Source organism: Phocoena sinus, chromosome 3 (assembly GCF_008692025.1).
Source record: "Phocoena sinus isolate mPhoSin1 chromosome 3, mPhoSin1.pri, whole genome shotgun sequence".
NCBI classification, from domain to species: Eukaryota; Metazoa; Chordata; class Mammalia; order Artiodactyla; family Phocoenidae; genus Phocoena; species Phocoena sinus.
The window spans coordinates 628,716-643,820 of NC_045765.1; the positions used below are offsets into that span (position 1 = coordinate 628,716).

At 61.3% G+C, this 15,105-nt stretch overlaps 1 protein-coding gene across 3 annotated transcripts in view; it reads left to right on the forward strand.

The window, feature by feature from the left end:
• The first annotated feature begins 4,919 nt into the window (after nucleotides 1-4,919).
• Nucleotides 4,920-15,105, forward strand: part of ARID3A (AT-rich interaction domain 3A) — a 35,956-nt gene continuing 25,770 nt past the window's right edge. The window contains exons 1-3 of one of the 3 annotated variants that reach the window (XM_032626043.1): nucleotides 4,920-5,084; nucleotides 8,623-9,280; nucleotides 10,268-10,580. In XM_032626043.1, coding sequence (XP_032481934.1) covers nucleotides 8,892-9,280; nucleotides 10,268-10,580 — 702 coding nt within the window. In that variant the 5' untranslated portion in view covers nucleotides 4,920-5,084; nucleotides 8,623-8,891. The other 2 variants (XM_032626045.1, XM_032626044.1) reach the window with 2 other exon arrangements.

The window sequence follows — 15,105 nt, forward strand, 5'->3', positions numbered from 1 at the left end:
CCTGGTTGGGGAACTAAGATCCCACAAGCCGTGCGGCCGAAAAAACAAAACAAAACAAAAACAACCGAACACAGTTCCAGAGGGACTCTTGGGCACCTATCTCAGAGAAATGAAAACTTCTGTTCACACAAAAATGTGTACTCATGTGATCATAGCAGCTTTATTTGTGATAGCCCCAAACTGGAAATTACCCAGACATCCTTCGACAGGTGCACCCGTGGTCCGTCCACGCCCACTCAGCAGGTCTGAGTTGTGAACACACTGTTGATACACACACACCCGGGGTGGATCTCTGGGAATGACGCTGAGTGTAGGAAGGAAGTCCCCGAAGGTTACACGATGTACCATTCCATCTGTAACGTCCCTGAGGTGACAAAAATATGGGAACAGAGAGCAGATGAGTGGTGGACAGGGTAGGAGATGACAGGAAAGGGGCAACATGAGGGACTCTTACGACAGAGCCACTCTGCCCCTGGACTGTGGTGGAGACACAAACCCACGCAGCTGATAGAATTGCAGAGAAAACTCACACGTGAGTACAAGTAAAGTGGGAAATACGAATCCATGGGTGGGATGTAGCAATTCCAATATCCTGATCTCCATGTGGTACTACAGTTTTATAAAATGTCACTGTTGGGAGAAGCCTGGTGAGATGTATGAGAGAGATATCTCTGCATTAGAATCTACAATGATCTTGGGACTTCCCTGGTGGTCCAGTGGCTAACACTCCGCGCTCGCAATGCAGGGGGTCCGGGTTCCATCCCTGGCCAGGGAACTAGATCCCACATGCATACCGCAGCTCAGAGTTTGCATGCCGCAACTAAAGATCCTGCGTGCCGCAACTACGACCCGGCTCAGCCAAATAAATAAATAAATATTTTTTTAAAATGTACAAAGATCTCGAAAAAGTTTTTTTTTAAAATGAAGTTAAAGGGACATCCAGGAAGAGGCATCGTTCCAAAACTGCAGACCCTTGGTTTATCCTCAAGTCTGTTCAGCTGGGCAGTTTTCAGAGCGCCTTCTGCGTGCCAGGCTCTAGGTACGAGGCACCCTCTGACCCCTACCCACACAGAGCCCCTGTCTAGCAAAGGGGCCGGTGAGTGGCGAACTACCTAGAGAGATGCAAATAACAGCAGTGAAAACGGTTACAAAGGAGATATGTGTGCCCTTTGTGAGTAACTGTGAGCCTGACCTTGGTGGCAGTGATTCCAGCAAGGCTTCCTGGAGGAGGTGAGACCAGGAAATGTGAACTGAACACAGCTGGTGCAGCTAAACTGGGAGGGGGTGAGATGGGGTTGGGACCCGAAACCACAGCATGGGGATAAGCCCCGGGGGTCCGGGCGGGTCGGGAGAGGTGTTAATTTCAATTTCAGATAAACAGTAAAAAAAATTTTAGTATCATTAGGTCCTGTGCAATATTTATTTGGGATACATTTAAAGTTATTTGTTGTTTATTGGAAATCCAAATGTAACTACAAGTCCTGTATTTTGTCTGGCAACTCTACCCCGGAACATTTCTAAGGAGCCACAGGAAGGGCTCGGCGGGCCTCCGTTTCCCCGTCCGACCCGGGAAGTTCGTTTACAGGTGAGACGGCGCCCCCTGGCGGCCTCCGGCGGAAGCCCCGCCTCCCCGGCTGCAGTCCACAGGTGCCCGGCAGGGGGCGCGCGAACCCCGCGGATGGTCCTGGCTTCGCTGGGTCCACCCCACAGAGGGACCCCAGGGCCTAGGGGCAGTCGCTCATGCGTATCACAACCTGGACCAGCGGTTCAAAGTGTCCCTGCTGCAAAATGGGTCAAGCAGAGCCGCACTATGAATGTTCTGGGTCTCCTGGGCCCCTTCTATGAAAAAATATTAAACATTCTATTTTGCAGCTATGTTGGTATACTGACGAATTACTTTAGGCTGGATTCATGACTATCTATTCCTTATAATTATACTCTCTTTTCTCTTCTTACTTTAAAAGAAGTTATAATTACATTTTCATAGACCCCGGTTCACAGGGACAAGGCAACCTGGAGGCCAGTCGGCGTTCTGGGATTTGGGGCTGGGCCCAGCATCCCCTTCAGGTCTTTCTTTTTCTTTCCTTTTTTTTTTTTTGAGATTGAGATGGTGAATAGTTAACTTGCCCTCCACCTCTGTGTAGACAGACTCCAAAAATACCATGGGGTGAGGGAGGACAGAAGGGGACCCATGACTTCATTCATTCAACCAACATTTATGTGTCCGGCCCAACCTCGGGATTGGAGATGCAACCAGCCGTGATCAAGGCTAAGGAGGTTAAACAACTGCAGCTGTTTTGAACAGAAGAGCCTGGGTGAAGATAAAACAAGGTGATGTGAGGTTCCAGTTTGAATGAAAAAGCACAGCTGGGGAAGGGTGGTCCAGGCAGGGGAATGGCCAGGGCAAAGGCCCTGAGGCAGAAATATGTTTCACGGGGAATATATGTGGGAAGGAGGGCAGTTTGTGATCTGGGCGAATTTTTATTTAATTTAATTAATTAATTAATTTATGGCTGCCTTGGGTCTTCGTTGCTGCGCGCAGGCTTTTTTCCTCTAGTTGCGGCGGGCGGGGGTGAGCGGGGTCTACTCTTCGTTGCGGTGCACAGGCTTCTCATTGCGGTAGCTTCTCTTGTTGTGGAGCGCACGGGTTCTAGGTGTGGGGGCTTCAGTAGCTGTGGCTCGCAGGCTCAGTAGTTGTGGCTCACGGGCTCTAGAGCACAGGCTCAGTAGTTGTGGCGCACGGGCTTAGTTGCTCCGCAGCATGTGGGATCTTCCCGGACCAGGGATAGAACCCCTGTCCCCTGCATTGGCAGTCGGATTCTTAACCATTGCGCCACCAGGGAAGTCCCAGAACTTTTAAAAAGATGCTGCACCCCCCAGCCTGAATGGAGGGCAGGAGGAGTGACTGTATGAGGGGCTAAGTGAGAATCAGGCTCGTATTTACAGGACCCCCACAAGCTGGTCTGGCCAGGAAACCTTAGAGGCTGGGGGTCGCAGCATTCCCATTTCCCAGCTTGAGAAACAGAGACCAGAGCAGGGTTTGTACTAACCTAAAATCACACAGCCAGGACCCAGGTGCAGCCCAGGCCTTCTGCCAGTCCCTTGTAGAGCCAGCAAATCTGGTATCAATTCCCAGCTCCCTGCTGGGCTAAAAATAGGACCCCCTTCACTAGAGGCAGCTGGGAATCCTGCAGCTCCTCACTCTTCCGGGCCAGGCACCTCTGGGAAGTTGCACCCAGCTACTTAGAGACAGTCACTTCCCTCTGGGAAATGGGGGACAGAGTGGCACACTTCCTGCCCTTCGGGAGACCCCTCCCTGCCCCCTTCCCTTTGACCAGAGGGGAATGTCATCCTCAAAACCACTGTAGGAGGAATAAATTTAAATTGGCCCATTTTAGAGAGGGGGAAACTGAGACACAGGGAGGCCCATGCACATGCCTGGGGTGGGGGAGGGGATGCATTCTGAGGTTTGGCTCTTTGGTGGAGAGGGGGCTTTCCTGCACATTGGAACTGATCTGGGGCCTGGCCCTTAAAGGGTGGCTTCCCTCTTCCAGCTCACCTGGGTCTCCAAACTCTCCCCCCTCCTCGGGCAGGGCAGTTGTTGCCCCTCTGGTGGCAGGGGCGGGGCAGGCAGCTGGGGTTGGCAGTTTAATAGCCTCAAGGTAGAGGCCTCCCTGCCACCTGCTGTCATTAGGCTAAGGGCAGCCCCAGGGGCTGGAAGGCTGGGTAAATGAAAGGGGCAGGCAGAACTCTGGCCCTGGGCTGGGGGTGGCTCCCTTGCACCATCCCCTTGGGCTTGGGAATTCCCCAGAGAGCGGATGGGGGCGGGTGATGTCCAGAGGGGGACTACCCACAGAAGATGGCAATGCTGTGCGTTGTGTGTGTGTGTGTGTGTGGGGGCTGCACACAACCCCCCCCTAAAGATCAGGGACTCTGGCCCCTCCCTGTGAGGGCCCTCTGGGTGGCCCCCGCCGGCCCTCCAATGCTCCCACTTGGCTCTTATCTGAGCTGGAGCCTGGGCCCCTGCGATTAGCTCGCAGGCGTGGCCTCAGGGGCTCACACCTCCCACCTGAGTCCACAACCCCAAGCCCACCTCCCCCAACCGACTCTGGGCCTCAGTTTCCCGCTCTCTGAAATGGGGACATTAAGAGTCTCTGCTACACAAAAATGTGACCCTCATGCCTTGGGCACCTGGCCGCACAACCGAGCGCTCTAAATGTGGAAATTGTTGTTGAACTATTATTACCAAGAAGATAATCTTGTCTCTCCTCCTAGAAGGTTTGGGTAGTCACCAAGAGGTGATGGGAACCTCAGGTGGGGGTGGGAGGGTAGGGGTCAACAGGATTTCGCGAGGAGCCCTCCTAGGTATCTTGGACGCCCTTCCCCACCCCCACGCCTTTGACAATGCGGTGCCCCCGCGCCTGGCAGCCCCGCCCTCTCCCAGACCCCTCCCCACCGTGTAGCGCCCCCACCGCAGGGCCCTCGCTCCCTTCCTCCGACCCCGCCCCGCTCTCTTTTCCCGTCGCCGCAGCTCCCTCCTTCCTTTATCAAGTCTCTAATCCCCATTTTACAGACTTGGAAACCGAGGCACCACTCTAGGGGGGTGAAGTCTTGAGTTCCTTAGTGTAAGGGGCGGGAGTGAAACTCTGAGCCCGGTAGGTCTATCCTAGGCGCTCGGTAAGATGGTGAAGGGGGGGGGTCCCGGACCAGGCTAGCGTCCCCAAATCCCATCCAGACAGAGCCCCAACCTCCTCCCCTCCCTCTCCCCCTGGGACGCTCCCAGCCCCGCCTGCGCCCTCGGCATCATGTACGCTCGGGCCCGCGGCGCGCACTTTGCCCACTGTCCCTAGATAGGGGGCGGGGTATACCGCGTCCCTGTTCCCCTTCCCTTTTATTATTTATTATCATTTAAAGGGGCCGCGACGTGAAAATTTCCGTCCACTCTCTCCCCTTCCCCAGCACCCCTGTGCTAGTCGAGCGTCGTCGGACGAAGCGCGGAGGGCGAGGGGGCGTCCGGGAAGGCGGAGGGGGCCTCACGAGACCCCTCCCCGCGTCCCGAGCCGCGGCGCTGAATCACCGGCGAGGTATTTGCATCTGAGAGCGATTTGTCACCCGGTGATTTGTCTGCGGGGCGGTGAGCGCGCCGGTGGGGGGGGGGAGGGAAGGGGCGGGGGAGGCTGCGCGCGGGGAGACTTTTACCAATCGGGTCGGTGGGGGGTGTAGACGCGGACTCGGCTGGAGACTCGGTGAGTCGGCGCGCGGCACAAACCCGGCGGTGGCCGGGAGCCAACAGCGCGCAGCTCGCGGCCCGGGCCGGAGGCCAGGCGCGGCCGGGGCAGGGCCAGACGCCAGGCGTGGGGCATGTGCCCCCCGAGTGGGCCCTGCGCCCCCCGAGCGGGCCCCGCGCGGTGAGGCTGGGGCAGGGGTGGGCCGGACTTTTAAATCGCGCGTTCTGTCCCGGGTGGGCGCCGCGCGCCCTGGAAGCCAATGAGGGGGCTCCCCAAAGTTGGTCAGGGACGTGGGTGGGGGTCCAGGGCCGGAAAGCCGATCCCAGTGGGTCGGAGTTGGTGTGGTTTTCTCTGCGACTCCCTTGGAGATCTCACCCCCTGCCATATTGTACGGGGGCGGGCGCGGGGGTGACCGGGGGTCGCGAGCGTGTGCGCCCCCTCCCAGCGGAAGGAAGTGGTCTCTATGCGCGCGCGGGGGGCTGTGGTCGGGGTTGTTTCATCTACTCCCGTTGGAATCGGTGTTTTATTCGGGAGCCCCGAGGAGAGTGGGAGCGCCGGGTGGGGAGGGCAGTTCCCTGGCGACCCTCCCCAGCCTGGATGGTTTATTTATAAAGCGTCAGCTCTGGGGCAGAAAGGGGCCCCTGGAGGGCACACCACGGGGCCCGCGGCCGGGGTGGGCTCTGCCTGGGCCCTGACTCTCTGGCGGGGATCCCCGGGAAAAGCGCCCCGTGCCCCGTTCAGTGCCCTCCCCCCCGACACAAAAGCGTGCGCAGGAAGCTCGGGGAGCGCGCGTTGGTCAATTCCAACGTTCCGCGGACTCCGGGCGGCCGGTTTGTCAATAATCTTCCGTTTTCAGTCGCCCGGCCCGGAGGGGTTGCCCCCCCACCATGCAAATCGGCCGCTTTCCAAGAAGCCTTTGAAATCGGACTGGGGTTTCTGTCGTCTTATTTTTTCTCCCTTTTCAGTGTTTCTTTTCTCACTTCCTCCGGGCCGCCCCCTCCGGACTCTCCTAGCCCCCTCCCCAGCTTTCTGCCCCGCCCTCCCCCTCCTCTTCCCTTCGTGAAGTGAGGGCCCCCTTTCGCCACCCGTGGGCCCCAGCCTTGCACAACTCTTTAAATAACCGTGTTTTGCAAGCCCTGGGCCGAGCGGGTGACCTCTCTCTCCGGGAGGCATGGGGGGGGAGGGTGTGGCCCCAGATCCCTCCCTGCCCCCCCATCCAGGTCCCAAGGGCCACCCAGCACCCCCCCCCCCCATCCCCGCCCGGTCCCTGCCAGGGAATGCCTCTCCCCTAGGGTTGTCATAAAGTGGGGGTAGGGCCTGAGGACAAAGGGCTCTTGGGGGGGAGGGGTCTGGAGGGGGTGGGCGTCACCAGCTTAGGGTTAATGGCGGCCATGGGGGGGGTGCCCAGGCTAGAGCTCACGGGGGCTCCGGGGTTCCCACCTGCCCCCTCCACCAGCCCCAACGTGGTGGCCTGCCCTGCTCCCCTCCCCCATCCGTGGACCCGGAAGGGTCATTAAACCTAGCAGGCCTGTGTGTGTGTGTGTGGGGGGGCGGGGGGGGGGTGGCTTGAGGGGGCGTGGCTTCCTCTGGCCTCTTCCTTCTGCCCCCCAAAGAGGGGGGGCGTTGCCCAGAGCGTTTCCGTGGGGAGGGGGGGGCTCGTCTTGAAGTTGTCAAAGGTGGGGGAGGGGCAGCAGACCAGACTAGACACTGGGTGAGAAGTGTCCCCTCAGCACTTCTTGGGGCTGGTGTGTGTGGGGGGTGACCGCCTGTCCCCGGGGGTTGGGGGCTGGGTGCTGTCCTGCTGCCTCTAAGGACAGGCTGTGCTGGTCATTCTCCAGCACTATGGCCTCTGAGAGGGTCTTTGTGCCCTGGGACCCCCGCCCCTGCTAGATACTGAGGCCCTTGGGGGACAGGTCCCTCCCTACTTTCCCACGGGGACCCCCCACCTGCCCCCCTCCCACTGCCCTTTCACCCATCCTGCTGGAAGACCCAGCACTGGGGAAAGGGCCCCTCCCATGACTGGGGAGGCTGGGAGGGTCTACACTGCAACACTCCCCTGGGGGGGGGTGGCGGTTGTCAGGCTTCTCTTACCAGGTCACAGGAAGGGCCGGAAGGGCGGCCAGCCTGGTGACCCAGTGTCCGCCCGCTACCAGGAGCCTCTGGCCGCTGGGCCGTCCTGTGTGGGGGCCCCCTTTGCCCCAGGAGCTGCTCAGGAGCCTTTGGGGATTCATTTGTTGGTTGGAGTGGCTCCTGGACCCTCCTGTGTTCCTGTGATGTACCATCTGGGGTGTCACTGCCGGGCCTGTTGGGTTCTGCCTAGTCTGTTTTATTGGCGGCCTGGGCGGGTGGGGGTGTGGCCTGGGCTTGGGTGAGTGGGGCTGGGGTGGGACCTGCATCTTCCTGTCCTTGGTGGTGCCCAGCTGTGCCGGGCTCTGGGACATCTGTACCCAGAGCCCACCTGAGGCCCTGGTAAGGTAGGTTGGCAGTGGTCCGAAGGGACCCTGGGCTGGGGGCAGAGCGCATTGCCTTCTGGGACCTTGGCCCCACTTGGGGTCCCAAAGGGCAGGGGAACTCCCTGCAGAAGGCACATGGGGGCCGCGTGGGAGGCTCTGACGTCACCCAGACCTGGGTTCAACTCCCAGCCTTGCCTGGAACCTGCTGTGTGTCCTCCAGCGGGGCAGCTCCGAGTCTCAGTTTTCCCCATCTGTAAAATGGGGACCATCCAGCCTCCTTCCCTAAGTCCAGTGAGTGCCTGCTGTGCTCCCGCCTTTACCATCACACACTTGCTTCATCCCTGCTTGGGCGAAGCGAGGTGGGTGCCATTCGGGCACCATTTTGCGGATGGGGAAACTGAGGCCTAGAGAGACTGAGGTTTAGGGGTGGGGTGAGAACGTGAGTGGGGAAGCTTTAGCCTGTATACGGCAGGTGCTCAATCTGGGTCAGCCATCGTGCCCGTGAGATGCCCGGAGCCCCCTGGGCCGTGAGCAGCACCTAGAACTCAGAACCGGAACCCAGAACTCTGGTGCCCGGTAGCTGGCTGTAGCCAATCAGAAGCCAGAAATGCCCTGTCCCCCTGTTTCTGTTTATGAAGCTATAATCCGAGTCTTTCCCTGGGGTGCTGTCGTCCGCTAAGTGTTTCTCTGTGGCGCAGACGGGTGGGGGCTGACTCGAGGCCCTCGGAGGTCCAGTGCGGGGTGCCCCTGCTTCCCAGCCCTCTGGAGGGTGGACAGAGTGGGGGCAGATGGGACGAACGTGCTCCTCCACCTCCAGGGAGGCCCCCAGGTTTGCACACTGATGGGCGTGGATGGGAACAATTTTACCAGAGGCCTCTGAGGTCCGACCTGAGTGGGGAGGAGCCCAGGCGTGGTCTGACGGTCTCTCCTGTCCCCTCCAGGTTTCTGCTGACACGTGAATGAGCCACCCACCAGCCGCCGCCCCCCAGTTCCCGGTGTGAGAAGGAGGCGTCGCCCGCCTGCTGCTGGCATGCCCCGCCAGCCCTGAGCCTGAGCCCGGCGGCCCCCGCCCCTGCCCCCCGCCACCCTGCACTGCCCCGGCTCCCCCGCGGCCCCCACACTGCAGTGCGGCCGGGCCCCCTCCCCCCAGGGGCCGCCCCCGCCGCCGCCGCCCCGCCCTGGTGCCCGGGGCGGCCCGGCCCGCAGGGCCATGAAGCTGCAGGCCGTGATGGAGACGCTCCTGCAGCGGCAGCAGCGGGCACGCCAGGAGCTGGAGGCCCGGCAGCCGCCGCCGCCACCCCCCGAGCCTGCGGCTGGCCCCCCGGCCCGTGCCAGGGCCGCCCCGGACGAGGACAGGGAGCCTGAGAGCGCCCGGATGCAGCGGGCGCAGATGGCCGCGCTGGCCGCCATGCGAGCTGCCGCCGCCGGCCTCGGCCACACGCCCAGCCCCGGCAGCTCCGAGGATGGGCCCCCCGGCTCAGAGGACGAGGACGTGGCCCCAGAGGGGGCACCAGGCTCTCCCCCCGCACCCGGCCGAGGCAGGGAGGCGGCCGGCCTCCCCGAAGGTGACGGCCACTTCGAGGGCTCCGACGATGACCTGTGAGTTGGGGTGTGTGGGCCCCCCACGCCGAGCACTTGCCACGTGCCGGCGGCTCTCAGCCCTGGGGACACAGCCGTAGAGGGAGGACAAAACCCCCGTCCTGCTGTCCACCCAGGACGTACCGTTCTTTAGAACTTCCCCGGGGGACGGTGGACATTTCTCCACCTGCACCACCCAGGATCGGGGCCACCCGTCTCAGAAGGCTGACAAATACTTGAAGTGTGGCCACTGCGGCTGGGATCTCCTTATGTAGCTTTATTTCACCTTAATTTAAATGGAGCTACTCACACGTGGCCAATGGCCCCCATCGCCTGGCGAGGCTGTACTAGATTTAGTGGCGGGGACAGATGATAGAGGCCGTAGCCCGGGTGCAACCATTTGCCCCCGGATGTGCCTCCCCGGGGTCTGACGCAGGCCCTGAGCGGGGTGTTGGCAAAACCCCAGTGGGATCCTTCTGAGAAGACGTTTAACAAGCAAAGCAGCAGGGCGATTGCAGGCTGTGATCGGAGGCGCCAAAAAAATAAAGCAGGCATCTTGGGGAGGGGGGTGGCTGGGGCCGGGGTCAACTTCAGGCAGTGGTGGGTGGAGGTCTTCCTGAGGAGGTGACAGCCTCTGGGAAGGGCAAGGGGGAGCGGGGAACAGCATGCCTGGCAGAGGGAACAGCCTCAGCAAAGGCCCCGAGGAAGGAACTGGGTTGGTATTTTCAAGGCCCAGCAAGGAAGCCTGTGCGACGGAGGGGACGGGAGGGGAGACGGGGTTAGCAGGTGGGCAGGGGCTGGGGTTTATGCCCAAGGGGCACCTCTAGTTGCTCTGAGCTGACTGGGGACAAGGAGAGTAAGGCCCACGGCCTGAGCTGGCCTCCTCACGGGCGCTCTCCACAGCCAGAGCACGTGGGGCTGCTCACCCACGTCCAGACAGGGAAAACGAGGCAGGAGGCGGCACGGGCCTCGCCCTCTCCCCTGACCCGCGCCCCGTGTCTGCCCCAGGAAGCCGAAGTGGGAGGAGGAAGAGGAAGAGCTGGAGGAGGATCTGGGAGACGAGGACGAGGACGAGGACGAGGACTACGAGGACGAGGTGGGGCTCGGGCCCCCCAGCTCCACCGGCCCGGGCCCCGCAGCCCTGTTCCCCCGCAAGTCCCAGCCGCTGCAGGCGTACCGCGGCGATGGCGGGCCCCGGGCTCTGGGCGGCCAGGAGCGCCCGGGGGCTGGCCCGGCCCTCCCCGGAGGGGCTGCCCACGCAGTGCCACAGCTGCAGCCGCCGGACCACGGGGACTGGACGTACGAGGAGCAGTTCAAGCAGGTGGGCCTCGCGTCCTAACAGGGGCTGTGGGCAGTCGCTGCCAGGGCGTCAGGTGTTCTCGTGGAAGCCACGTGTGGGGTCGTGTACGTGGGTGGGACGGGCTGGCCGGTAAACGCGTGCATGTGGGGACACGAGAGGGAAGTTCAGGGGGCTCCATCTGCACCAGAGGACAAGCAGAGAGATAGAGCAAGGAGGGGTTCTGAGCAGAGGGACCGGCCCTGGGAAAGGCCGCGCGCCTGGACGAGGCTCCGTGGGGCTCATGGGTGTGGCTGGCAGGCGGGCAGGGGCGGGGGCTCAGGGGCGCAGGGCCAGAGGCCTCGTCCGTGGCGTCGAGTCTGGTCTGTTGAGCCTGTGGCTGTGGAGAGGGGGGCGAGCAGGGGGTGGCCGTGTCGGTGTGGACGGCCGAGCAGCTCCTGGGGGCTCCAGAGGGGTGGGGAGGAAGCGGGCCGTCCTGGTGCCTTCCCTGCGGGCGGCCAGGGCAGAGGAAGTGGCCGGGCGGGGGATCCTTTGAAGTTGGGCCTCGCTGGGCTGGGCAGATGGAAACCAGATGGCGGCCGGGGCGGCCGGCTGGGCTTGCATTCCAGCCTGAGGCCAGCTGGGCCCTGCCCCGACCTCCGAGAGTGGACGGTGGGGACCTAGCTTCCCAGGCCCAGCGCCTGAGCCTCATCTGAGGCTACGGACGCGCCAGGCACATGGGAGCCGGGAGGAGGCCGTGTATGGCCTTGGGGCACCCTCCCCCCGTGCTGGCTTCCAGGATGAGCAGTGGGACCCTCCTGGAAGGATCGTGAGGCCCAGCCGCCGTGTGGGAAAAGGGCGCTGGGATCCCGTCAACCCTCAGAAAGCTCAGATAAAGTACAGAACTGGAAACTGGACACACAGTGTGAGAGGAACAAGCTGGGGGCTGTGACGGGAGTGACGGGGCAGGTATAAAGGCAGAAGGGGACAGTGCCCGCGGGGTGGGCACGGCCAGGGCAGCGGCGCCGAGGCAGGAGGCCAGCCTGAGGAATGGGCAGGAAGGTTAATCCCCTGCCCAGGCATCTCGGGATGGGTGGGGCTGCCTGGCTTCCGGCTGGGTCCTGGCACGCGGGCGGCAGTGCCAAGGGGTGGGATGACAGCCAGCAGACGTCATCTCCTTAGGGCGTGGCTGGCCGCTCCCCACGCGTGGCCCCGGCTGCCCCCTCCCGCCTGAAGGCTTTTCCTCTGCGTGTGGACCCCAGCCGGAGCCAGTGCCTGGGATAAGGGGTCCCCCCCCCTCACCCTGCTCCCTGCCTCAGTTTCCCTCCTCTTCTTGAGGAGCTGCTTGTGGCTGGGTTGCTGTCTGTCTAGTTCTGCAGATAAGAAAACAGGGGCGAGGCATTGGGGGTGGGGGACGGGTTTCCCAGAACCGAGCTGTTGACGTCTGCTGGTGTCAAAATAACACAAACGGGAACCTCACGGGCGAGTTATATTTATGGACTCGCCGAGTATTTGCCATCTGCCCTGAGTCCAACCATCAGGAAGCCCCAGGCTGGGGACCAGAGCCAGACACCTCCCACCCCCCGCCTCACAGGGTCACGGCCAGGCCGGAGGAAGGGACAAGGCCGCAGCCCCTGTGGGGTTGGGGGTCGACAGGTAGCCCCAGCCCCCCCCAGCAGCTTCTGCTGCGTGGCCCAACACTGGCGGGAGACGGGGCTTGGGTGGCCAGGCCAGGCGGAGTCCAGGGATCAGGTGTCCTGGCCGCAAAGCCCCCTCGGCCCATCAGGAACAAAGGGCTTCCAGGGGCCATTGTCCTGCTGGTCTTTGGACACAATGATGATGTCTCGAGGACTCCCAGGGTCAGGGCACGGTTGGGGATACTGAGGCCCAAGGGGCCCAGGGAACCCAGGTCACACAGTCAGTCTCACGCTTACGGAGCCCCTACTGGATACACAGCTCCCCTGCTGGACTCAGAGAAGGTTCGTAAACAAACGGGGAGGAAGGGGTGAGGAAACGTGACCTGGCATCCAGCTGAGGACGTGGGGAGGTCTCTCGGGATGTGACACTTGCTCCAAGTCCGGTCGGAGAAGGAGCTGGGCCCTCACACTGAGGGATGGTGGTGCGGCAGGCAGAGGAAACAGCCCGTGCAAAGGCCCCGGGTTGGATGCAGCTTGGCTTGTGTGTGGAGGCCAGACACCGCCGCCCGGCTGGGCCCTGCGGAGGATGGAATTGGATTCCAAGACGTTGGGGGTTAAGGGAAGTTGTGGGCAGGCGGGGGGCTGCCCTGCAGCGCCAGGATCCTGCGCCTGCCTGTTTGTGCCAGGTCCGGCTGCCAGCACTGCCCTCCCGCCCAGCTGGCCAGGCATCTGTGCGGCCAGTGTCAACAGTGGCCTGGGCTCAGCCAGCCCAGCAGATGTCGGGGGCCGTGTTGACTCTGGCGCCTGCCCCACCCCCTTCCTGGCACGTGGCAGCCGGGCCGGCCGGCCGCCTGCTTGGCACCATCACTGCCTCTTCCTCCCCGGTCTTGGCAGGGCCTAGGCCTGACTTCCGCCCGAAAACCCTCGACAGCCGTGAAATTCTGCCGCCGGCTACAGGGTCTGGGGGGCAGCCAGGCTGGGGAGGGGCCGGGAGCAGCGGGCTCAGGGCCACGGAATCTTTCCTTGAAAGCCTGGAACCTCGCTGCCGTGGGGCCCCAGGGACTCAAGCTGATGGAGGCCAGCACTGGCTGGGATCGTAATGTGTCATGGGGAGCGAATAGGAGCTCAGCCTGCTGCCACCAGGTATGGCACCCTGGTGAAATCCTGGTGGTTTCCTGTTACCAGCAGGGCTGTGCCATCGTGGGATTTTAAGCAAGCAGAGTCTTAACTGGAGATCTTCAGCCACTTAAGGATTTGAACCTTTAGTTTCAATGATTCAAACGCTGGGGGTTTTATTAACAGTTTTATTGATTTAAGATTCACCTAGCACATAATTCAGCTATCGAAAGCGCAATTTGGTGGGTTTTCGTACATTCACGGGGTTGTGCAGTCAATTTTAGAACATTTTCATCACCTCAAAAATAAACCTTTTAAAATGTACCCTTTAGCTCTTACCCCCACCCCCTTTTCTAGCCCCTGACAAACAGGAACCCACTCTCTGACTCTGTGGATCTACCTGTACTGGACGTTTCCCATCCGTGGAATCACACCCTGTGTGTCCTTCTGTGTCTGGCTTCTCTCCCTGAGCATCGTGTTCTGGGGGTCCGTCCACGTAGTGGGAGTGTCAGGGCTTCACCCCTCTTTGTGGCTGAGTGATATTCCATTCTACGCACATATATCCTGGACTTTATTTACCCATTCTTCCAGCCACGGACGCTGGGTCGTTTCTCCCTTTGGCTGCTATGAACGTGCGTGTACAAGTTTGTGCGTGAACGCGTGCTTTCAGTTCTCACGGGCACGTACCTAGGAGTGGAGGTGCTGCGTCATGTGGTAACTCTGTGGAGCTGCTGTTGACGGTGGCCGCTCCATTTTGCATCCCTGCCAGCCACACGAAGGTTCCAGTTTCTCCACGTCCTCTCCGACGCTTGTGGTTAGGACTTTGGTTCCAGCCGTCCTGGTGGGGTGGCGTGCAATCTCACTGTGGTTCCGATTTGCATTAAAGGTCGGGATCGTTATTTTCCCTCCTCTCCAAGGTCGTGTCTGCTCCCCACGACTTGTAAAGGAGCTCAGAGGTATAGAGATGACAGTTCTAAACGGTATCTGTCGCGCAACTGTGCGCAGGCGGCAGGTGGAGCGTCTCGCGTGTGTCTCGTGTACCTTCGTTTCGTGGTGAGGCGGGGGGCGCTGCGTTTGCCCCATCGTACAGTTGTGGAAGCTGAGGCACAGAGCCGTCAGGCAGCTTTGCCCACGGTCACACGGGGGAGGTGTCAGAGCTGGGATTCGGCCCCAGGGTGTACTGGAGGAGTGGACAGATGGTGAGGGGCAGGGGGCACGCCCCCCTGGCTGCAGGTTTCGGGGGAGCCCGGGTGGCCCTCCTCATCTGAAATGGAGGCAGTTGGTCCAGGGCCCAACGGCAGGGTGTCAGGACCCGGTGCCTGGACACACAGGCCCCCAGGCAGGAAAGACCTCTCGGGGCTGCTGAGGCCTTGCTGTGGACCCCGCCTGTCCTCTCTCCCCTCCCTGGGCCTCCTGGGGCCTGTTGAATTCCCGTGGGTGTCCTCCTCCACCCCAGCGTGTGTGGCCCCGGAAATGGGTTCAAGCAACTTGGGGTGAAGCCCTGGCCCTCAGATGCATTCTCAGCAGGAGGTCGGGGTCACATTTGGGGGTTTTTTTTTTCTTCTGCTCCTTTCACCTCACTTCGATTTTTTTAAATTATGGAAGGTACACGTATATACATTTTTAAAGTCCTTTTTTGATGCCAGAAGTGACACTTGACACCATTCCGGTGGGGGATAAAGAGGGAAGGATTCCAGTGAGGCCTGAGGCCTGCCAGCCCCCTCTGTGACCTAGCTGGCAGCAGCTACGGTTTTCCCAGGCCTTTCTCTGTCCATTTACACAGAAATGTGACGCGTAAGGTATCGAAGTGTGGTCTC